The sequence below is a fragment of the Lithobates pipiens genome, unplaced genomic scaffold, assembly GCF_037356315.1.
Source record: "Lithobates pipiens isolate NorthernLeopardFrog02 unplaced genomic scaffold, aLitPip1_a1.2 Scaffold_3, whole genome shotgun sequence".
Lineage (NCBI taxonomy): Eukaryota > Metazoa > Chordata > Amphibia > Anura > Ranidae > Lithobates > Lithobates pipiens.
Window position 1 is genome coordinate 123,892,317 of NW_027507790.1, and position 23,842 is coordinate 123,916,158.

Below are 23,842 nucleotides of genomic sequence, written 5' to 3' on the forward strand. Positions count from 1 at the left end.
AGATACTGCACTTTATCTTAAGTACACCACTGACACCTATAGCGCTAGCTTTTGTACTAGGCACTCTAAACAGTGTGAGAATGGTCCAATTTCCCCAAATAGCTACACCACAAGATTACATGAGCCTTTTTCTGATGGGGAGTGCAAATTGCAATGGTGATGTGCAAGTGCAGTAGCCCAGGATAACCAGTCCTCTGGGTTCACACTAGCGCGGATTTACCCGCATCCAATTTGCATGTCAAGAAATTGTGACCTGCTCTCTATGGAGCAGGTTCACACATCTGTTGTGTGAATTGCACAGGAGTCCTGTGCCTTCTGGTCTTTCAGGTCTGAATTTGTGCTAAAACTGGGCCTGAAAAGGTGAACTGAGACGCACGGACCCCTGATGTGAACTGCTCCATGCTGCAGTGTGAACCCAGCCTTGCTAAAGTATGCAGAATTCTGGTTGCTGAGGGTTTAGGTTACTGCACTTTCCACATTCTTATGATTCCTGGCTTTACCTGAAGGTATCCATAAACTTCCTGATCCAGATGATCCTCGGCATACCAGGAAATAATAGCATGACTATAGGCATTCTGAAACCACAGTAGACCCCTCCTGGATGACTGATTTCAGTGACCTGGAGTCGTGTGTGTGTGTGGTTTTCCCTTTGCACCTCATCCTGAAAAACATGTATTGCAATCTGTAAGCTAAATAAACACATGCCAGAGGGCACATTTGCTACTGTAAGTATGCAGTGATTGTTATTTGAGAGCAATGTCCATGGATGTGTCTGGATTCAAGCAGGTGGCTACAATTTACTACAAAGCAATCCTTGACCATGGACAGGACATGCCTACACATGGATCTGTTACAGCTGTGGGGGGGGGGGGGGGGGGTTAAGCGGCTTCAACCAGATAGAGCTGCAAATCCTGGCGTGTGCTTCTAATAATTCACACATGGCCAAAATGAATCTTGCTGTGTTGGCATTTTACCCACGTTTAAAAAAAAAAAAAAAAAAAAAAAATTGGCCACGTAAGCTCTATAATATGGAAATCTTAGAAAAGACTAATTCTATAAAATGAACTGGTCCCGAGGGACATGTTAGCCAGTAATTTGAATGAATGGAAGCAGTTGTAAATAAAGCTATTGGGCTGATCCAGTTGGCTTTAGTGCATTGCACCACTGCACTGGAACAAGTATGCAGAGGTGTTCAGATTTTCACTTGATTCATGCTCACTTTTGGGTCAGGGATTCAGAAAGCATTGCTGCAGACACAACCAGGAAACTAGAGCTTGTAGTCAATGGTGGTCCTCAGGACAGCCTTCCATTAATAAGGGTTTGCAGAGAGCATTGATATGAAAGATGTGGTTTTCCAAAAAAGAAATCCACTTTTAGCACTACCCCTGATGGAGCTGCTTGGTCATTTTGGGTTCTCAATTCTGCTCCTTGACTCCGTAAACAATCTAATTGAGTGACATTACTGTAAGCACTTATAGTAGGCACGTGTGAAATGGGTTTTTTTTTTCTTTGAATGTTTACACACCAAGAATAGTAGATCTCCCTTTTTCTCTAGGCCATTCACAACACACAGCCCTAGACTGCTCTGATTTGTCTTAATGGCCAAGCATCTGTATACTGTAGCTATGCATAGGGGATGGGAAAATGTCCATTTTAATATCTATATGGGTACCCTTGGTTAACTGTAAAATGTCCTTCTGCTGGGGAGAAATGTGTAACCTGTCACTGCACAGCACTTCAAAAAATAAAAATTGCCTTGATGTCAAGATCAACTACTTGAGTCCATGATCTGGAACAAGTGGCAAATCAGTTCTGATCTCTGTGAATTTGCTTGCTACATACATGTTCCAGGTCTGTAGAACAAGACATTTACAGGAAGGTCAGCAATGGTGGCCTTTGTTTTTTCACATGGCACAGGCCTCCTTTGGGCCTTTTCACAAGTTAGACTTTGTCCATGGCAAAGCAGTACTCTTTAGCATGCTTTAAATACAAGTAGTTATGCTGGCCAAGAATGTTCAAATAAGACTTTGGTGTAGACAAATATTTGATGTTCTAATGTAATGTGCCTTGGGATGGACAACTGGCACGGGAGCATGGAGAATAATTCTTACAAATGCAGTGGCAAGATAGAAGTGTCTGACGCATGGATTATCTGGATGTAGGCCAAAGACCAAGCGGGTAGCAGCTGTACAGATCATACATGGCTGTGTGAAAAACTTTAGAGGTATTTATTCTATCACCGTACAGCAAATTGTATGTTAAAAGGACTAATCTTTCCCTATTGTACTTAAGCTGAACTCCCAGGCAGAGCCGGCGCTACCACTAGGCAGCCGCCTAGGGCGCACTGCCGCCCAGGGCGCAGCCACGGCCACTAGAGGTGTTGTTGAAGAAATTGGCAGCAGAGCAGCTGAATCACGATGGTGCGCCCTGGCATCTTCCTGTCCTGCTCCTTCAGTAAGGGACACACCCCCCCCCCCTCTCCCCCTCGTTCGAACGGCGGCTCCCTCAGATCGCCCAGTAACTCCTCAGAGGGCGATCTGCAAGGGACTGAGTCCTGTTCTGACGAGTTAGGAGAGAGGATTAGCTCTGAGGGCAGAGTTGTAGGGCGTCGCCGGGAGGTGGGGTTAGACATCCTGAGTGAGGAAGAGGGCGGAGTGTATGGACATTAATGGAGGAGAGCGAAATCATTATCCAACGATGTGAGGAGCCGGCGTGGGGCTCCATACTCATTACACTGCTCCTCATCTGCCTAAGGGTGAGTCGCCTATGCACATACCTTCGCTGCTTTGTGTGTCTGTGAGAGGAGCTACAGCCAGGGGGACACCAACTTCCCTACACAGCTGTCTGCATACTGACTGTGCTCACACCCAGTATACTGTACACCCCCCACCTGTATACTGTACACCCCACCCTCCACCTGTATACTGCACCCCCCCATAATACTGTACTGCACACCCCTGTATACTGTAACCCCCCCTGTATATTGTACACCCCAGTATACTGCACACCTCCACCCCCCACCTGTATACTGTATACCTCCACCCCCACCTGTACATTGGGGGTATTACACTGAGGTGATTACATTTGTGGGATTTAAAAAAAATCTCCACCTTATACATGGGCAGGGCAAAGTGGGCGGAGTCGGAGAAGAGTTGGGGTGGAGCCAGGGCGGAGTCGGAGAAGAGTTGGGGCGGAGCCAGGGGGCGGCAAAATTAGTTTTCGCCTAGGGCGTCAAATCCTTGCACCAGCCCTGCTCCCAGGTAGATGTAGAAAAACGCCAATTATCTATATATTAAAAACACTGACTGCAACCAGCATAAATGCAGAATGTGTGTGTGTGTGTTTTTAACTTTCCTTATCCAATCTACAGCAGCTCTTAGATTGGAAGCAGAGAGATGACGTCATCAGTCTATTGCTTCTCCACCCCCAGACAGAGCTCCTGCGGTTTTTATTTTTTGCACTATAAACAAAGTGTCAATTAAAAAAAAAAAAAAAAAAAAAAAAAAAAAAAAAAATGCTTTTGCTATAATGGCTATCCCCAAAGAAAATTTTTTAGCTTTAGTTTAGGCCAATATGTGTTCTTCTACATATTTGGTAAAAAAAAAAATCGCAATAAGCGTATATTGATTGGCTTGCACAAAAGTTAGTGTCTACAAAATGAGGGATAGCTTTTATGGTGACTGCGAGATTATGGCAGACACTCTTGACACTATTTTGGGACCACTGTCATTTATACAGCAATCGGTGCTGTATAAATTACACTGGCAGGGAAGGGGTTAAATACTAGAGGGCAATCAAGGGCTTAAGTGTGTCCCTAAGGAGTGATTCTAACTGTGTGGGGGAGGGGGGGCGAGATGGGCTACCACTGATATGACAGGGAGCAGTAGATCCCTGTCATGTCACTAGGCACAACGGGGAAATGCCTTTACATCGCTCTGTGAAGCTATCGCGGGACACCGGCGGACATAGTCTGTGGGTCCTGCAGGCACAGTCATGGAGTATGTGGCAGGCATGCCCTGGTGGCATGCACCCACAGTGCCATGTCTTGAAGGGGACGCCCATCTGCACAGCCGTGCCATTATGCCGACCTATATAATCATGCAGTTAAGCACCTGAGCAAATTGCTTGGTGACCTTTTTAACCTGTTTATGGTAAGCAAATGATTGGAAATCCTCATTAGTGGTGACTCAAGCTGTTCGTGACTATCAAGGACCCCCCTGCCACTACTGTAGTGATCACAATCTGCAGATTGGAGAACTACTGCTTATGTTTCTCAACTCAGTTGGAAGAGTGAAAAGGTTGTTGTAGACTCCTAATCTGGAAAAAGGCATAGTTGCCATACTGTAATGTTCTTCCAGTCTCAGACCTGGAACGTTTGTAGCTTTAAAAACAAAAAACGTATATGCCCCTGTCTTGTATGTTTCCATTTCACTTGGTGGGCATGCGAAGCCCACAAGAATACTCCTTCCAGGGTACAGTGCTGTTGAATAATCGGCATGCACCGCTCTCTCTCGCAAATGAGCAGTATGCACAGCTCTGCTGAGCGGTGGCGATGCCAACTGACTCCTGGGAATTGACGCAACTCGCAGGAGTCAGTGCGCAGCCGGATATTGTGCAGATGGCCGTGGGTGGAAGAGACAGTCGTGAATGCCTTTTAGAAACAAGGTTGTGTGTGTGTGTGTGTGTGTGTGTGTGTGTGTGTGTGTGTGTGTGTCTTAAAAACCCATTGCAGTGTGTAGGGTAAGTCTAAAGCGGATGATGTGGGTAGAACTCCGCTTTAAATACTGTGTCGCTGGTCATCCACATATGCATATCCATTTTGACGTTACTTGCTGCACAAATTAAGTTTTGTTAGAGGGATGTCTACAGTCTCAATGATCTCACCACTAGAATTGCAGACAAAAGAAACTTGTAACTGCTGGTCCTCTTTAGATTAGGTGACGAATGGATCATTGCTTCTTTGGGGGGGGAAGAAGAGAGAAAGTGGAAATGTCTTGGATTTTTGGTGCAGGTGAATTTATTGGTTTAATTTTTCACACCGATGCAGGTTTCCCTGCATCCAATTTGCATGACAGGAGATTGACTGACTGACTGACTGACTGACTGACTGACTGACTGACTGACTGACTGACTGACTGACTGACTGACTGACTGACTGACTGTCTCTCCATGGAGCCGATTCACATATATCCATTGCGGAGTGGCTTGCACAGGAATACTGTGCGTCTTTGGCTCAGTTTTCAGGGCCAAATTCAGGCAAAAAAATGGCCCTGAAACTGAACGGGGACACACTGGACCCCCTGCTGCAAGCCGCATCCAAATTGAGGCGTGAACCCAGCCTTAATGTATTTTGGAACTGCTCACTAGATTTCCAACTAACTCGCAATGTTTGTCCTGGAAGGACAAACACCAAGCATAAAGCACCTATTAGTTCTTTTATAACCACAGGGTAAAAATGATCCACTCCTGAAATGTTGATTCTTTGCTGCAAAAACAAACATTTGAAATGATTTGCATAAAAACTTTTTTTTTTTTTTCCTTCAGGCCTCAAACTACTGCAGCGTTCGCTGTAGCATGACTTTAGCAGTGTTTATTTTTTTTATTTTTTTTCTGACTTACAACATCTTTGCAGCTCAAACTACTCTTCAAACCCACTAGTTCTGGGGGGGGGTTCTTGTCCAGAGTGCATGAGGCTATAGGGCTCTTTTCAAAATGAATGGGGTTGGAATAAATTTGTCTGTAGGAGGATCACTAATCGCATTTAAGAGGATTTACCAGTCAGCAAACCAGATTTGCCCACTGGCTAATTCATTACATATAGATTGACTTCTCTTTACTCCTCCATCTTCCCCCTTTTTAACATGAAAGAAAGCAAATCGCGTTCAGCAATGTGCATGAGTGCCTTGGCTGTCCGGGACTTTCCTCCTGATTGGCTGAGACACATTAGTTGGGCCACTGTCTCCCGCTGCTGTCAATAAGTCAGATGGCTAAACTGCGACTCAGTGTCTGAATGGCCACACAGAGCTGCAGCTCGGGTGCCCCCCATAGCAAGCTGCTTGCTGTGGGGGCACTCAACAGGAGGGAGGGGTCAGGAGCACAGAAGAGACCAGAGAAGAGGATCAGGGCTGTTTTGTGCAAAACAGTATTAATAATGTTGGGGGGGGGGGGGGGGGGGGGGAGAGAGACTAAGTCCAGTACACACGATCAGAAAATCTGATGCAAATTACCACTTTTGAAGCAATTGTATGGATTTTCTGACCAGACAATTAGTAATTGTCTTTCGAGAGCCACTCGCAACCATTCGTGCAGAATTATCCGAAGGAACAAACTCTGTGGGGTTTTTTTTTTTTTTTTTTTTTTTTTTTTTTTCAGTCTGGGGGGTGTCTTATCAGGTGTACTAGCAGTTTTAGGTGCACTAACTGAAGCCAAGCTCCAGCTAACCTTTTATAAGCCATAATGGCAGCAGCCCCCCCCCCCCCTTATGTGTAAAAAAAATAAAAAAATAAATAAATAAAATGGTAAGCTGTAATATATATATTCTTTTGGGTTTAATACAGCTTTATTCATTTAAGTTCCTAAATCTTTTAAAACAGCAACAGCCAAATGCTTGCCTGAGAAGAGGTCTGTTATAATAAGTTTGAAAAATGTTCACATTTGTGAATTTCTGTTTTAAAATCTGTTCAGCCTCTATGAATGGTACAAGAAATATGTGGGGGGGGGGCACTGTCTGCATTTAGGCAACAATATTGGTAGTTTCAGTTCAGGTAGAACACTGACCCTCTGGCTTTGTAAAATGGGTTCACTGTTCAGTTTGAATAGCCGTGGCCAAAAGTCTTGAGAATGACACAAATATAAATTTTCACAAAGTCTGCTGCTTCAGTGTTTTTTTAGATCCTTTTTGTCAGATGTTTATACTGAAGTATAATTACAAGCATTTCATAAATGTCAAAGGTTTTTATTGACCATTACATTAGGTTTATGTAACAGTGAACAGATACAGATTTAAAACTGAAAAAAAGTTATTTGGAACCCAATCATGTAATACTGTGAGTGATGGCAAATACTGGTAAACATATGTGAGAATAATGGAAAATCAAACAAGTGAATGATAAAAAAAATAAAAAAAAAAAATAAATGTAACAAACCAAGTAAACCCTGATGGGTTTACTTCCTCTTTCATTCATTCCCTGCAAAGCATAATGGACTACTATGCATCGCATAGTAGCCCATTATGTGTCACTTACCTGACACAGGAGCCAGCGAAGTCGCCGCTGTCCCCTGTAGTCCGCCGCATCCATCTTTTCGGTGGGGTTTCGCAGCTCCGCCGCTGTCATTCGGCGGAGCCGCGATGACGTCACTCCCGCGCATGCGCACGGGAGCCGACACGCGCGGCAGCTCCATTATTGGAAATGCCGCGCTCAGTGCGCCTGCACGCCGCTGTCTACGGCGCATGCGCCGTAGACAGCGGTGCCTGTCTTCGGGCAAATATCTCCTAAACCGTATAGGTTTAGGAGATATTTCTTGGACCTACAGGTAAGCCTTAATCTAGGCTTACCTGTAGGTCAAAGTGGTTTGTAAGGGTTTACAACCACTTTAAGTTCATTTTCATGGCAAAGAGGGGCTTTGCAATTCATCTGATCACTCTTTACAATCTGGAGTATATGCAAATTGCTATCCTAAAAACTGAGGCAGCAGACTTTTAAAATATTTGCCATTCTCAAAACTTTTGGCCACAGCTGTACATACTGTATTAAAGAATGTTAAGATGCAGACTTTGCATTCTTGGTAATTTTTTAAGGTGCTTCTTTATATGGCATTGAAGGATCCCGGTTTTTGCCTACCTTCAAACTTTTATTTGGTATGGCATAAATTACAGTAAGGGTCCGTTCACACAAGGGCAACACGACTTTGAGCGAGACTTTGGGAGGCAACTTGGACACGACTTGAGTATGAATCGCAGCACGACTTGAGGCAACTTACAAGGCAACTTGAAGTTGCTTCCAGGAGAGGAAACTTTACCAGTGGCCAATCACATAATAATCAGCTCTGTGGGAGGGAGGGGTTTGCCTAGAAAACTATTTTTACTTCCTGGAAAGTTGCTTCAGTTAAGACAGGGGCTCAGACTTGGAGGCAACTTCTATTGAAATCAATGGGTACAAGTTGCCTAGAAGTTGGATTGAAGTAGTACAGGAACCTTTTCTGAAGTCGGAGTGACTTCAGTAGTGTACAATGGGATGCATATATTAAAGTTCAGTTGAAATGTTTTCAATGTGCATCAAAGCAAGGTGTGGGGACTGCAGGACCTCTGGGTTCAGCTTCTCTAGACCAGTGATGGCAAACCTCGGCACCCCAGATGTTTTGGAACTACATTTCCCATGATGCTCATCCACTTTACAGTGTAGTTGAGCATCATGGGAAATGTAGTTCCAAAACATCTGGGGTGCCAAGGTTCGCCATCACTGCTCTAGACCCTAAGGTTGACCGCGTGGCCACCTCCAGAGGATAGGGCAGCCGCCCCCTCCCTCCTGGACTCTGTTCCCTGGCTCAACTAACTCTGAGTACACGTACCCTGGGCTCTTACAGTATACCAGCATGCAATGCAGCACTTTTCCTCTGCCAATTGCCAGGACTGTAACAAAGCCTGGGCATTCGCTTGTCAGGTCCCCTCCCACTGTCCAATATGCCTTGTTATTGGACCAGGGAGGGACAGTCAAACAAGCTGAGCTGCACCTGAGTACAATGAGCAGACCTAACCTATAGATCCTGCTCCATGGTAGGCAGAGAGCACACTGTTTTACATGACCATCTTCCTGGTAAGCAAACCAAAAACTATACTCTCTTAGCACCTACCTAGAAAGGTGCTACAAGTAAAATCTCTGCTAATGGCAGACTAAAGAGAAATTTTCACCATCTGTTCCTACCTGTCCTAGAGACACTAATTTTACCAAATTTTACTGTTCTAGTTGGTCAGAAAATGTAGAGAAGGCTTCCCAATGGGGGTAACTGCACAAGGAAGAAAAAAAAATGGACTTAAAAATTTGTGTGGATTTTCACTCTTTGCTTCATAGGCTGAGTGGTCCTTTTGACCAAAAGGATATGTTGTGCATGTCTAAATTGCTGATAGACTGAAGCAAGTCTTGTGTCTGAATTATTAGACCCCTTTCACACTGGAGGCGCTTTTCAGGCGCTACAGCACTAAAAATAGCGTCTGAAAAAAGCGGCTTCATTCACTCCAGTATGAAAGCCTGAGGGCTTTCACACTGGAGCAGTGCGCTGGCAGGGCGTCAAAGTCCTGCCAGTAGTGTCTTTGGAGCAGTGAACTCACTGCTCCTCCCCATTGAAATCAATGGGGCAGTGCTGCTATACTGCCAGCAATGCGCTACTGTGGCGGTGTTTTGCAGGAGGATTTAACGCCTTTTTGGCCGCTAGCGGAGGGTTAAGACCACGCCGCTAGTTGCCAACTAGTGCAGGTAAAACAGTGCTAAAAATAGCGCTGCTTTACCGCTGATGCCCTAGGCGGCACAGTGTGAAAGGGCTCTTGGTTATAACTTTACATATTTCTGATGCATGGGGAGAAAAAGATGCCTGATACTCATTTTTCTACCATTCAAATGAAAAGGTCTAGTAATGTTTACCTAACCACTTCCACAAATTATGAACTTTTGGTCAGTTTGAGGACCAGTTTTGGACGGACTGTTCTAGCTGAAGTCAATAATTGCATAATGACACATTCCTAAAGTCAGGGCTTTCAGTGCACTCCAGGAGATAATTGGTTATGTGCTGGCAGCCCTACCTGTCTACATAGTGCTGCTACCTTCTATCTGTATAAATCAATAGTTTGGTTTTAATGGCTTTGAGTTTTTGTCTGTCCTCAAAGGTTTGCTTTTTAGAATTGCTTCAGTCTTTGGGTCTTGTGGCACATTCTGAACAAAAACTGTAAAAGTTGGAGCTCTTATTTTGGACATGATCAATATGTGACTTTCCTTGTTGGTTTAAGAACTAGTTTGTTAACCTTTCAACAAATGATTAACGCTTGGGTCAAAGGTAGAAGCTTTTTAGCATGGGATTATACTAAAACTGTCCAGGACAACCCTTTTGATGACTTCTTGCTGGTCCTCTGACTTAAACGGTGGCCGTTTGTATAATTGTAAGAAGGAAACGTTAAGCACTAGCATTTAATGCAGGCAAGTTGGCATTCAGGTTCAACAAAACAAATTTATAGTTATTAATTTTTTTTTTTTTTTTTTTGGTAATGGGACTGCTTTGGGACAAACCTTTGAAAAAAGGGGTAAGACTAGGTTTACACTGTCTTCTCTGTACTGCCAGTGATTCTAAATGACGCCCTACACATGGAGATGGCAGCCAAGCCTGTGTTTTTCTGGTTCAGGGTTTGACTCTGAGAGGGCTGGATGACTCACAGGTGGTATCTGACACCCCCCCCCCCCCCCACTTCTAGAATCTGCTACCAGTTTCTAGAAGAATGGGAGTGGAGGTGAGGAGGAGCTGCCTGTAGTAGTCATGAGGGCCCTGACCAACCCCCTCAAAATCGGGGTCAGCACAGCTGAGGCAGTGGAGTTCAGGTGAAATATGAAGTGTTGGGCTGTCGGTTGCCCTTGGGGATGCCCCCTAGTCTGCGGGCGTAACATCAGGACTGAGCTTGAGTGCGACGAGGACCTTCTTCACAACACGGGTGTCCTGACCAAAGGCAGACAGTAGAACACTGCAAGTCAAATTTCCAGGGAGGGACACCAGTGGGCTGGTGAGTTGCTCAAAAGGACTGAGGGGCAGTCTGGGAGGACTAGAGTTGTAACCAGGAAGGCTAGTGAGATGGCAGCTGCAGCCAGTTAGGCTGGCAGTGCCTGAAGAGGTGGTGCTGGGATCAGTAGCCACAGGACAGCTAGGAACTGGGACTCTCTTGCTACACTACTAAAGGGGCCTGTGGTCCCTGTCTTCAAAGGGAACTTGCTACGGTCTGATTGGGCTCTTGTCAGACTATTCATACAGTGTCGGCTGGTCCTGGGAGTTCTTGTCCTACAAGCAAGATTGTGCTAGAGGTAGTGTGTGTGTGTGTGTGTGTGTGTGTGTATTTTCGGACTGTACAGTTAGGACCATATGTATTTGAACATGGGCACAATTTTCATACTCTTTGCTCTATAACATTTTTAAAAAATGTTTTATTCCCTTTCATGACTAAAAAATTTTTAAAATCTAAATTAACCCTTTCATGACTAAGCCTATTTTTGGCATTTGGTGTTTACAAGTTAAAATCCATATTTTTTGCTAGAAAATTACTTGGAACCTCCAAACATTATAGATAGATAGATAGATAGATAGATATTTTTAGCAGAGACTCTAGAGAATAAAACGGCGATTGTTGCAATATTTTATGTCACACGGTATTTGCGCAGTGGTGTTTTAAACGCAACTTTTTGGGAAAAGGGACACTTTCATGAATAAAAAAAACAAAACAGTAAAATTAGCCCAATTTTTTGCGTAATGTGAAAGATAATGTTACGCCGAGTAAATAGATACCAAACATGTCACACTTTATAATTGCGCACACTTGTAGATTGACGACAAAGTACGGTACCTAAAAATCTCAATAGGCGACGCTTTAAAAATTTTTTACGGTTACCAGGTTAGCGTTACAGAGGAGGTCTAGTGCTAGAATTATTGCTCTCGCTCTGACGATCGCGGCAATACCTCACATGTGTGATTTGAACACCGTTTACATACGCGGGCGCGACTTCCGTATGCGGTTTCTTTGCTTCGCGGGGACGGCGGGCGCTTTAAAAATTTTTTATTTTAAAATGACTAAATTGTTTAAAAAAAAAAATTGATCACCTTTATTGCTGTCACAAGGAATGTAAACATCCCTTGTGACAGTAATAGGTGGTGACAGGTCCTCTTTATGGAGGGATCGGGGGTCTAAAAGACCCCTCACCCCTCCTTTACACTTCAATGTATTCAGATCGCCGAAAACGGCGATTCTGAATACCGGATATTTTTTTAAAACCGGCGCCATTGGCAGCCGAGTAAATGGGAAGTGACGTCATGACGTCGCTTCCGTGTTTACGATGAGGAGACTGGAACGAAGCAGATTACGGCTTCGTTCCAGTTCCTCCGGAGGCGTCGGATCACTGATCGGTGCTCCCGATCGAGCGGGAGCACCGGTAACAGCGGCGGGAGGGGGGGGACGTCCCCTCCTGCTCCTCTGGCATAACAGCCGAGCGGCTTTTAGCCGCATCGGTTGTTATGCCTGGATAACCAATCGCCCGCTGCAAAAAACAGTACCGGGATGATGCCTGCAGGTGTGGGCATCATCCCGGTATAACCCCCGGAAGCGTACGCTCGGCGGGAAAGGGTTAATTTGAAGGGCAGACATTCAGCTGCAATTCAAGGGACTGAACAATTTTAGGAAGTGTGTGTGTGTGTGTGTGTGTGTGTGTGTGTTTGTTTTTGTTTTTTTTCTCGCATGCTAGTCTCGAAAGGGAAGCGGTTACTCGCAGTACAAAAATTTTCATATCAAAGAATACAACATCAGAAGTGACCTAATGATGTTCATTTACTAAAGGCAAATCCCACTGTGCATTGGAAGTGTAGTCGCTGTAGATCTGAGGGGGACATGCAAGGAAAATAAAAAAACAGCATCTTGCTTGTACATGATTGGATGATTAAATTGGCAGAGCTTCCCCCCTCATTTCAGATCTAAATTGACTGCATTGTGGTGCATAATTTTGTATGTATTCTAGTTTCTGAGCATGCGTAGTCTTGCTCTTATGATTTTTGACCAGACTTCTCCTTTTTTTTTTTTTTTTTTTTTTTTTTTTTTCCCTCTGCTTAATTGATAAATAAGAGTAGTCCACACCTGGCCATGAACAGCTTTTTGATTGAATTGTCCAATTGCTTATGGTCCCTTTTTTTTAAAAGGTGGGGGGGGCTGACTAGTCTCTTAAGAGCTGTAATTCCTAAATCCTTCCTCTGTTTTTGTGTGTACATACCCTCAAGTTAAACCTGAGTGTGCACTTTCAGCCCATATCCATTATATAACTATAGCTTGACTATTGGTAAATGCCTGAAACTAAAATTGTGTATGTATTAGGGGCTGCAACTAAGGATTAGTTGGTTGATTATTGTTTCGATTAATAACCTTAAAGTGTGGCGTATAATTTAGTTAATATGTAAAGTTAAAAGTATTCTTAAATATATCTATGCAGCGGTAAACATAAATATCTAACTATATGGTTGGAGCAAAATCTCTAATCCACTCTGAGAATAACAGACAGAAGAGATGTACTGTTTATACTATTAGAAGAGATACTGCATATACTGTTAGACGTTGAGTCTGGTAAATATGGGATTCAGATCTTAACGAGACTGTTTTGCAGATTTTCAAACAGAACTGTAATCTGCTATATGCTGGCAATACAAGAACAATGTCTTCCTTCAAAAATAAAAATCATTTTAAGAACATTTGTTTTCAAACAAAGCGGCAGGAAAATTTAGAAATGGGAAAACTGCTTGGTCAAAGGAAATTTCAGACGGTGTATGTGGTTTTCAAAATTACATTTTGCTTTTAAACATTCTGTTTTAAAATTAGTGACAATTTCAAATGTTCTTTCATTCAGCGAATGTACGAATATTTCATATTTTCATATGTATATTCTCATCCAAAAATCAATCCATGTGGCCAGCATAAGGCTCTGTACACACCTATGCAGTTTGCTATTGATCTGTTTCTACACTGCTTTTTGCTGTGTTAAGTACTGTATAGAGCACCCCAATAGCAAGGTAAAGAGAACTTCTGCCTTTAGAACCACTCGCTTCCTCCCCAGGACTACACATCCCATGGGGCTTTGCTCCTCACATTCACAAGTTCTCAGGCACTTACTGACATGTATGGATGGTGTACTGAGCTGTATGTGTGCTGCATTGTATTTACTGATTTTATAAACAAATAATGCATTCTGTATGCAGGCCAACTAATCGCCTGGCCGTCTAATCAATTATGAAAATGGTGATTGATTAGTTTCAGCCCTAATATAGTTGTGTCCCTGAAGAGTTCCATTTCATAAAGTGGGCATCCCATAATACCCTAAACCCTATCAAGTTTAATACCCCTAATAAAAATACAAAAACTAAGCTGCAAGGACTGATTCTTGTCCTACTAAAGCCTACTACTATGTGCTTACTTTTTACAATCTTTAAAGTATGATGGCAAATGAACTATCCTATGGGCATCCCATATACCCTTTTGCCCAACTAAGTTGTACCCAAATTTATTATTTTTTTCTGTGTAAACTTATTTGGATTTTTGCCCATCCAGCTCTAGGATTTACAGTGTTGCCAAGTGGGCGATCTGATCCTTTTTTTTCCTCTGTTAACCCATACAGGATGGTAGACGCAGCATCAGACAGGAGTTTCTTTTCTTGACCATGAATGTTTCTTTGCATACGCATCATAACGCATTTAATAGGTTGACAGATTCAAATAGTTATAAAAATCTCCTCTTTCTTGTTACAAACCCATATAGTAGGTCCTCTAAAAGTGTGGGTGTGGTAGAAGGAAACTGTAATTCTGAGAACTGTAGTGAAATCCTAAAATGAGGAGAGTACAAATCTGGTTCAGGAAAGAGAAAAAGAAGAGTGATAGATGGGGAAACCTATTTTACATAATGCTTTTCGGGTGTAACAGTGGAAGGCAAGTCTTTTAGCAGGTGTGTGTGTGTATGTGTAAGTGTTTTTTATAGTCCAGAGTACAGATAAAAATGCAGTTTGCCTTTGCACCATCTTTAAATGGCTTAGAAACAGACCATGGTGACTGTTTATCAACTGAGCTTCATACATGGCCATTCTTTTTAATTTTTAATTCTAAAGTCCTGAGATGTTTGTCTAGAAGAGAAAAATAACTTTATCTTGTATGGTTTCTCTTGTTGCAGGTACACTCGGAATTTGGTAGATGAAGGAAATGGAAAGTTTAATCTGATGATTCTCTGCTGGGGTGAAGGACATGGCAGGTAAAAATGACTAGGCCCCATTCGCACCTATGTCTTTAAAGTAGTTAATTTACTTTGGTTATTTTTTTTTTTTTTTTTTTTGTCTGCCTTTTTATGCAAATGTAGCTCCTTCACCGCTTCAAAGAGGCTGCTGGCAGGACTTTTCCTGATGTCCTGCCAGCGCACCGCTCCGGTGTGAAAGCCCTCGGGGCTTTGACACTGGAATGAATGGTGCAGCAGTTTGAGGGAAAATTGCAGGTGCTATTTCTAATGCTATAGCGCCTGCAAAACGCCCTCGGGATGAAAGGGCTCTTAAGGCTGCATTCACACCTTTGTGTTTGAGGAATGTGGGCAGAAATGTCTTTTCATTTTCTTTCAAATGTGCATTGAAAAAAGCGCTTGGCTTACTGTCAAAGTGCAAGAGCTACTTTGAGTTGATTTTTGTGTATAGAACAACCCATTCAAGTGACTGGGATGCCCTATGCTATCGTGTGACCAACGAAAAAAAAGTGGAAATTCATAACAAAGGTGTGAATGCAGCTCAACATTGTATCGAACTTCTACTCCCACAGAGGAACATGAATGAATTGGATCTGACATTTGTATAATTACAGTATGCTCAAAGCCTATTTTTACTGTCTATACCTCATTTTCCAGCCACAGTGACCTGTGATAAAAAAAGAAAAAAAATGAATTGATCTAGAATTTCCCACACTATTCTGGTATGAGCCACCAATGTAGAATTGCTCAAGTCTTAGGGCATTATGAGTGCAATTAAGGGCCGGTTCACACTGCAGGCGAGGCGACTCCGACTTGCCTCGCCGCGACCTCAGCGGCAACTTGCAGATGACTTCTGTATAGAAGTCAATGCAAGTCGCCCCGAGGTCGCCCAAAAGTAGTACAGGAACCTTTTTTCTGAGTCGGAGCGACTCGAGTCGCTCCTCTCAGAACGGTTCCATTGTACAGAACGGGGGCGACTTGCGAGAGCGAGGCGAGTCGTGTCGCCTCGCATCGCCCGCTGTGTGATCCGGGTCTGAGGACGAATAAAGTTATAATGCAGTTGCCCATAAATCTCCCACCACCCCCCCCCCCCAGCTTACAAAATGAATTATTGCTATGGGCAACTGCATTAGAAATTTTTATTCCCCCCCCCCCCCCCCCCCAATTAGATAAAATGCTGCATATGGATTTTTTTTTTTCCCTTGAGCTGTTCAATACTTCTGTCTTATCATGCACAAACTCTAACTATGTGCATTCCTTCATGTACACTAATGTTTATGCTGTTACTTTTAAAGCAAGGTAGTTGATGGACATTCTCTTGTTTTAGTTGTCAAATATTGGTGCAGGTTTTAACTTAAAATTTCAGACCTAAATCTTTCTGTCAAACGTACAATAGAGGTTTGTGTGGCTTAGTATAACAAATAACTGGACCTCCGGATGGTCTGGGATCCATCTACTTCCATGTGACCCTGAAGATGCTTTATTGCTCCTAACCATACTGGGGGTTATTTACAAAAGGCAAATCCACTGTGCAGTTGGGGAAGCTCTGCCGTTTTTATTATCCAATCATGCGCAAGCTAAATTGTATGTTCCCCCTCAGATTTGGTGACTGAACTCCCAAGTACACTTGTAGTGCCAAGTGGATTTGCCTTTCGTAAATGACCCCCGCAACTTTGGCCTTGCTGTAGACCAGGGGTGTCCAAACTTTTTTCAAAGAGGGCCAGATTTGATGAAGTGAACATGCGTGACCATTTTGCCTGACATTCTCTGAACCCTTAACATTCGGTCTGAGTGTTCGTCCCAGTACTAATACACTGCCCCACAAGAATTCTCTTGCCTTTGTGACTGTGGTGTGAAGCGATGAGCTCGGTCGCGTTGTGGGGCACAAAAGATATACATGTCAAAATTACCAGGCAGGCCGTCTGAAAGCGTGCTGCAATTGGCCCGCGGGCTGGACTTTGGACATGCCTGCTGTAGACTGTTTTCAGCTTGTTGCTTTCTCCCCATATTCCCTGGTGAAACATGTTCAAAATCTGTTTGAGCAGAACAGTTACACTAGATGTCCAAAAGTATGCAGAAACCCCTCTAAATTTGAGTTCAGGTGTTACTGCAAATTACACTGTTAATGTTTGTTACAAACTTTTTTTTTTTTTTTTTTCTTCCAACACAACTGTACAACCTTTTGTAAACAGTTTGTGCAAGGTCCTTTTCTATTCAGCGCAACTGTCCTAATGCACAAAGTTTCGTATGAAGGAATGCAAGTTGCCTGATCGCAACCCTAACGAAAGCCAACTGCAGGGCTCCCTAGTGAACATAAATACCTAACCAAATTTTTCTATAGAATTTTTATTTGACGTGAGATTCCACCGCACCAGATACATAAGTTGGTATCTCACGGCTGCAGATTAATGGCACAATCAATACTTTGCTTGTTAATGCCTCTTTGATCCACCATTCTAAGCTGTTTTAAATGTATTCTTCCATGCAGTAGTATACACGATCACACCAACTCGCACTGCTTCTTGAAGATTCTCCAAGGCAACCTGAAGGAGACTCTGTACGAATGGCCAAAGAAAAAATCAAATGGAGCAATGACTAAAACATCTGAGACGGTGCTGAAGTTAAATCAATGTGCATACATCAATGGTAAATTTTTTTTTTTTTTTTTTTTTTTGACTAACACCTTCATTTGGAGGTGACAAATGTTTCAGCAAGCAGATGTGACCAAGACTATAATTGCCGTTATTTAATGCAGTTATTTTGAATCTGGATTTGTCTGAAATGTGGAGAATCCTCAGCCCTCATTCACATTGGAGCAACTTGTCATGCAATTTGTCAGGTGTGTGTGTGTGTGTGTGTGTGGAGAGCCACTTTGTAATTTTAGGGTCCTGTTCTGCACCTCAACTCCAAGAACAACCTCAGCCACTCTTGCATACCAGGTTAAATAAAATCACAGCAAACACAAGTGGTAAAGACACCAAAAGGAATAATGGGGCTTGCAGGGGGGGTAATTACTAGAGATTATTTGGTCAACACAAAAGCTAAACACTGGGTATTTAGCATCAAACCAAATTATAGTGATATGCAATGAACTGGCAAGAACAGTGACCCTGACTGTAGGGCCAATGGATCCCAAGTGGTCCTATAAGCCCAGACACGAGGGGTAAGAAGAGACTCTTGGTCAGTCAGCTCCCTGTAAGTCAGATGGAAGCCTGATGACCCAGAGGCTCAGTGATGTGGGCATAGCTCCCGACTGTCCCTGATTTCGAGCAATGTCCCTCATTTCTCCTCATTTGTCCCTCCATTTTGGTCTGATCCATATAGATGTGTATATAAAATACGTTTTATCTATCAATGGCTGTGTCCTATGCCTGCGTACTTTTGCTGATGGGTGTCCCTCATTCCTATCTCAAAAGTTGGAAGGTATATGAAGGTGGCCTAGAGTAGCCACAGGAGGCAGTAAACCTGCACCCAGTAATGGAGTTTGCCAATGGAAGGGGCCTCCACTCTGTCCAGACTGCAAGGTCCACACACAAATCCAGCATCCCACTCCACATGGTTCTTTCTCTCATCCCATGATGCAGGGCCACGTGGTCTAACTCTGTGTAACTCTGTTCAAGGCTCTGCCTTGGTTTCATCTGGCATGTTTGGGCTGTGGTTTTCCCCAGTATTTCTACTATGGAGCACTTGTTTTCTGGGACTACATGTCCTAAGATCCTCCTCTGGTCTCCTGGGATTGGTCCTTCCTGTGGCCAAGGGGAGCGGGCAGTGGCTGGCTGGAGCTACAGAGCCTGCTGGGTAGGAGACACTGACAGCTGCTCTGTCTCCCCATGCGGCTGTTGCAGACCGAGTAGAAGGGGAAAGTCGGGCTTGGTAGCACCTGATATAAAGTGTGTGTGTGTTATTTTTTTCAAAGTGAACCTGGAGAGCAGAAATGCAGGAACTTGCATGGCTAGTGTTTAAGTTAACTTGTATTCAGTGAGGTCTGCAGTGTCTGAACACCTACACTGCAGGCTTTTTCCAGGTTGGTAACTCGCTTGGTAGTGAAGCCATAACAGCCCTGGGGCATTGACCTTTTTAAAAGCCATCAGCAGTAGCTATGTTGAGAATATCTTGTCAAAAGATTACTGCCAATGTGTCATGCAAAAAGCTTTTATCTGTCTGTGTCCTACATACCATATCTGCATTTAGAAGGCTTGAAAAATATTTATCTAAGATTACTACAAGTAGCTTGACTGCTGCATCTTTTACAACTATACTTTGTCTGAACTGTTACATAATCCTCAACAGTACTGATATCTAAGGGTTTATGTTCAAGGTAAAAGTACTGATTATATACATAGTTGTACATATCTGGCTTGCGAAAACTCCCTTTGTACAAGCCAATCACTTGTAGCTTTGTTAAAAGGACTACAGTCTGTTTATATGCCTCATACTATAGTGTCTCAAGTGAATAATTTATTTTTTATGGCCATAATTTCAACACAACCATATAGCTTTTCACATATCTGTTTCAGTTGTCATAAAATTGTTGCACATACAGTAAGCAGTCCTGAGACTGTATGTTTTGTCAGGGTGTACCCTATACTTTTGCTAATGGGTGTCCCTCATTCCCATCTCAGAAAGTTGGTGTACCCCCCCCCCCTTCTTAGTCCAAGCACTGACTTGAAGGAGGTACACCTCAAAAGCTTGTCCTGAATGAATTTGGGTTTTTCCAAGAGTTCTCACTGATTGTATAGATTTAATTGTATTAGCATTTCCCTTTCCCTGCTGTGGCGTGCACCCCCCCCCCCCCCCCCTAGTGAGTCCTGCACTGAGCCAGGCTTTGCCCCCACCTCTGACTTTCCCTAAGTGTCAGAATTTCTTGGAGGGGGAGGGCAGGTTTGCTGGGTGTTGTAGTGTAGGGCAGTGATTGGCAGCTGTGGTATTCCCAAATGCCCGCCTCTCTGCATTCACCCCCTCCTGCATGTCCAATGACCCCCCCCCCCCTCGCCGCTTTTTAGTCCAGTCCACAAGCAGTGGCTTAATTATTACTATGCTACGCCAAGTGTGCTGTATGTTGCGACCATGTTTTTCATCCCTTGTAAAAGCAATAACCTTAAATAAGTTAAAGATACGGTGTTTAAAAAAAAAAAAACATTAAAAAAATGTTTTTAAAAAAATCATTTTAAATTTTGTATCAGTGAGTACTTGAGGAAAAGTATCAGTACTCAGTCTTAAACTGGTAGTGGTACAACCCTAACTATTAAGCCTGTGTAAATTGAAAAAAAAAAAAATGGATGATTATGCACTATTAGATTCCTGTACAACTTGTATTACTTCTCATGGTAAATCGCCTGTTGAACTTCACGTGTGACTTGCATGCTGAGAAAATACAGTAGAGTGAGAACCATATCTGTCGTTCTACAGTCTTTCCATGTCAGACATGTCCCATTTGTTGACAGCCTTTGCAATGATGGCACATTCTCTGAATTTTTTTTTTTTTTTTTTTTTTTTTGTGTGTTCTCTGGTGTCTGCAAACATCTCAAACTGGCCAGGTAACTACACACATTTTTACTTAATTTCCACAGTGCCTCAGGGAATTGTGCTTGGATGGCTGTACCCTAGCCCTGTGCGTGCAAGCAGTCCGGAGGACAAATTAAGAGGTGCACTTTTAACCACTTAAAGTGGTTGTAAACCCTCTGGGACCACTTTAACCTACGGGCAAGCCTAGATTAAGGCTTACCCTATAGGTGCAAGAAATCTCTCCTTAACCTACACGGTTAAGGAGATTGTTTACAAAAAACAGGCACCGATGTCTATGGCGCATGCGAGCCATAGACTATGGCACAAGCGCACTGAGCATGCCGTCACTGACGCATGCACCAGAGTGACGTCATTGCTGCTCCAGCCACTCACAGCGCTGGATCAGCAATACCCAGAAGGAAGATGGACACTTTGTGGAAGAGGGGACAGTGGTGACATCACTGGCTCCTGTGTCAGGTAAGTGACACACATAATGGGCTACTATGCGTTTTTTTTTTATTAGTAATGGCAAAGAACGTCCTTTTACCCTGGCAAATATGGCAGTACAAGCACTTGGGGAATGACAGGGCTGTGCATGGAGGGTACTTTTCTAATGAGTCTTAGTTTTGTATTTAATAGACCTACGAATATCACTACTTGTAGTATTTTAGTGTATATAAATAGTACTGCTTTTCTGCCCACACAATCCTTCAAATTGCATTGGAGAGTTACTAAAATTGGTGCATGTAGATTCTAGTGCAGCTGTGCATAGTACCCAATCGGCTTCTAGGTTTTGTCAAAGCTTGATTGAACAAGCTGAAGTTGGAAGTTTGGCTGCTATGCAAAGCTGCACCAGTTATAGTAAGGCTAGGTACACGTATCGTGTGCAAATTTCCCCCTCATCACTGAATTTCCTAAGCAGCAATTTTTAGATGCAGTTCAGATGCTAATTTTTAGAGTCGTCACCAGCATCTTTAACGTTAGCTGGTTGTTAAGGAGCAGGCCAAGAAGCTGCCTGTTGCGTTTTTAACAGATGACTCGTCAAATGTCAGCAGGGTTCCCCACTGACAGCTGAATGTTTACAAAAAAATAAACTGCAAGCAATTAAAAAAAGGGGGGGGGGGGGGAAATGTTTAACAATGTGAGGCCAATCCATACCAGGCCCTTTTTGGGTCTGGTACAGTTTTTTTTTTTTTTTTTTTTTTTTTTTTTTTTTAATGAATGCATTAAGGTCAACATTTTACAGCTACATTATTTGTAGTCCTGACACTGCTTTTAGCTTGACTATGTAGAATTCAATAGTGGCTGCCACGTCATAAGGTTTGTCTTCTAAGCAATCTGTCAATCCTCCTTTCTAGATTCCATAGGCCTTCACCGAGTGGAAAACACAAGCCATACAGAATCAGCTGTGAGTCTCCACTTGTATAGCCCTCCATTTAACCACTGTCAAACGTTTGACCAACGAACTGGGCACAAAAACACTGTGAAAATGACGTTTTGGAGCAAATATGGAGAACGAACTCCAGTGGTGAGTGTAAATGTAGGGATGTGCAGTATGGGGAATAATATTTGGTTGGACAGCCAGGAAGTACAGATCTGCAGAAATAAAGAAAATGAGTGACATGTAAGGTATGGGGACATGTGGGAAAAGGAATCGGTAAGCAATGGCCAACTCTGCACATGTGAAGGGGACATACCAGGATGAAGCTGATCTATGGTCTTGTTTTTCACAGATCTGGGTACTTGGCAATTCTTGCCCCAGCTTTTGCACTTGGTGGATACATCTAGTGACTTCATGCAGTGTTCTACGTGCATCCAATGCTGTGTATAGATAGATTCCAGTGTACAATGTTTAAAGTTTTAATTATGATGTATCCACCCAGAGCACTTGACCTCCACCAACGTATTGTATCTGATATGAAAAATATAGATATCAAGATATGTAAATCCTAACGGACATGCAAAAAAAGTATGGTATCCTGTTTAGTTAATTAAGCTCTTTAAAACTTTATTTTTTACAGGCAACCATACAATCACAAGAAGACAACTAGAATTTCCCAGAATGTTGTATTGGAAGCCTTCAAGAAAACAAAATGGAGTTCCTAAATACTGGAGTTGATCAACTTTGCAAGAGGAGCTGCACTTGCAAGAAAGTTATCCTCAGAACTTGCTGCATAAGGTGAAGCTCTGCTGAATTCATTCATCCAATTGCGGACAAACAAAAAACACACTTTTGAAATTTGCAAATCCTTTCAGCCTCTGGAATTTCTTGACCAAACTGTACATAACACCCTCAGTAGGATTTACAAGATGGCAGTTTTGGAATATTTCACGTGTTTGGTTCTTGGTTTTGTTTGTTTGTTTGTTCCTCCTCAGGGCTTACACCTACTCTAGAGAAAACTTTCATTTTTTTTAAAACCAATTATTTTTACTTTTTATAAGGATCTGTATAATTGTGCATGTCCTGGACTCAAAACGGTAAACTAATCTTGCATGTCAGGAAATGACTTTTGTTCTTTTTAACTGCCCTAATTTGTATGTATAGATTTTAACAATGTTGTAAGAAATGTACATTTTGATCTATGTATATTTTTAGAAAAAAAACTTTGCAATGAATTTGGAATCTTCCAAAGCAATAAAGTTCAAGTTCATTACTTTGGTTTCTATTGTTCATATTAAAGTTCCATAACTCGGCCACACACTTCCTGGCAAAAAAAAACTGTTTCCCCCTTTTTAATCTACCCAGAAAACGTGTGTGTGTGTGTGTGGCGCCGGGCTCCTGAAGAGCACGCGCTATGGTTTTTCAAAAGTTAAAACTTTACCAAAACTACAGTTTGGGTCTATTTATCTAAATTTGACTTCTGTGTCAGTCTGCCTGGACTGTGAGATGTTCAGCCTGGCCACAGGGAGCATTGTCTCTGGTGGCAGGCATGGAACTATGGTCTGGTCAGGCGCTTAAGTTACTCTTTCGTGGTCAGGTCAGTGGGAGCGGCCCTCTCGCTTTGCCCTCTGGGAGAGGGTATTTAAGATACGGAACGTCACGTGTTCTTGTCCAGTATGGTGCTGATTACATGGTCCTCCTGACCAGCCCCCAGGAAGGCTATGGCCTGGGGTGCAGTTCCAGCTGACTTTAAGACAAGAATGGTGGTGCTGCGCTTCCATAAAAATGGGACCTTACAAGAAAACACTAAAGAGCTAATTGTTCAGATGGGAATATATCAGATGGTATATATTCACACTAATATAGTAGAGGAGAACTTTTCTCCCGGTGTGAGACTTATTCTATCAAGAGTGCTCACAGCAATGTGTGTATATAACTGTCACAGTACAGGGTGCAATTTA

General features: G+C 42.9%; 1 protein-coding gene across 1 annotated transcript in view; it reads left to right on the forward strand.

Moving 5' to 3' along the window:
* Nucleotides 1-23,154, forward strand: part of CDO1 (cysteine dioxygenase type 1) — a 27,053-nt gene extending 3,899 nt beyond the window's left edge. The window contains exons 2-5 of the mRNA XM_077462247.1: nucleotides 14,939-15,016; nucleotides 17,484-17,641; nucleotides 21,859-22,028; nucleotides 22,522-23,154. Coding sequence (XP_077318373.1) covers nucleotides 14,939-15,016; nucleotides 17,484-17,641; nucleotides 21,859-22,028; nucleotides 22,522-22,551 — 436 coding nt within the window. The 3' untranslated portion in view covers nucleotides 22,552-23,154. The remainder of the gene's footprint in view (nucleotides 1-14,938; nucleotides 15,017-17,483; nucleotides 17,642-21,858; nucleotides 22,029-22,521) is intronic.
* The last annotated feature ends 688 nt before the right edge of the window (nucleotides 23,155-23,842 follow it).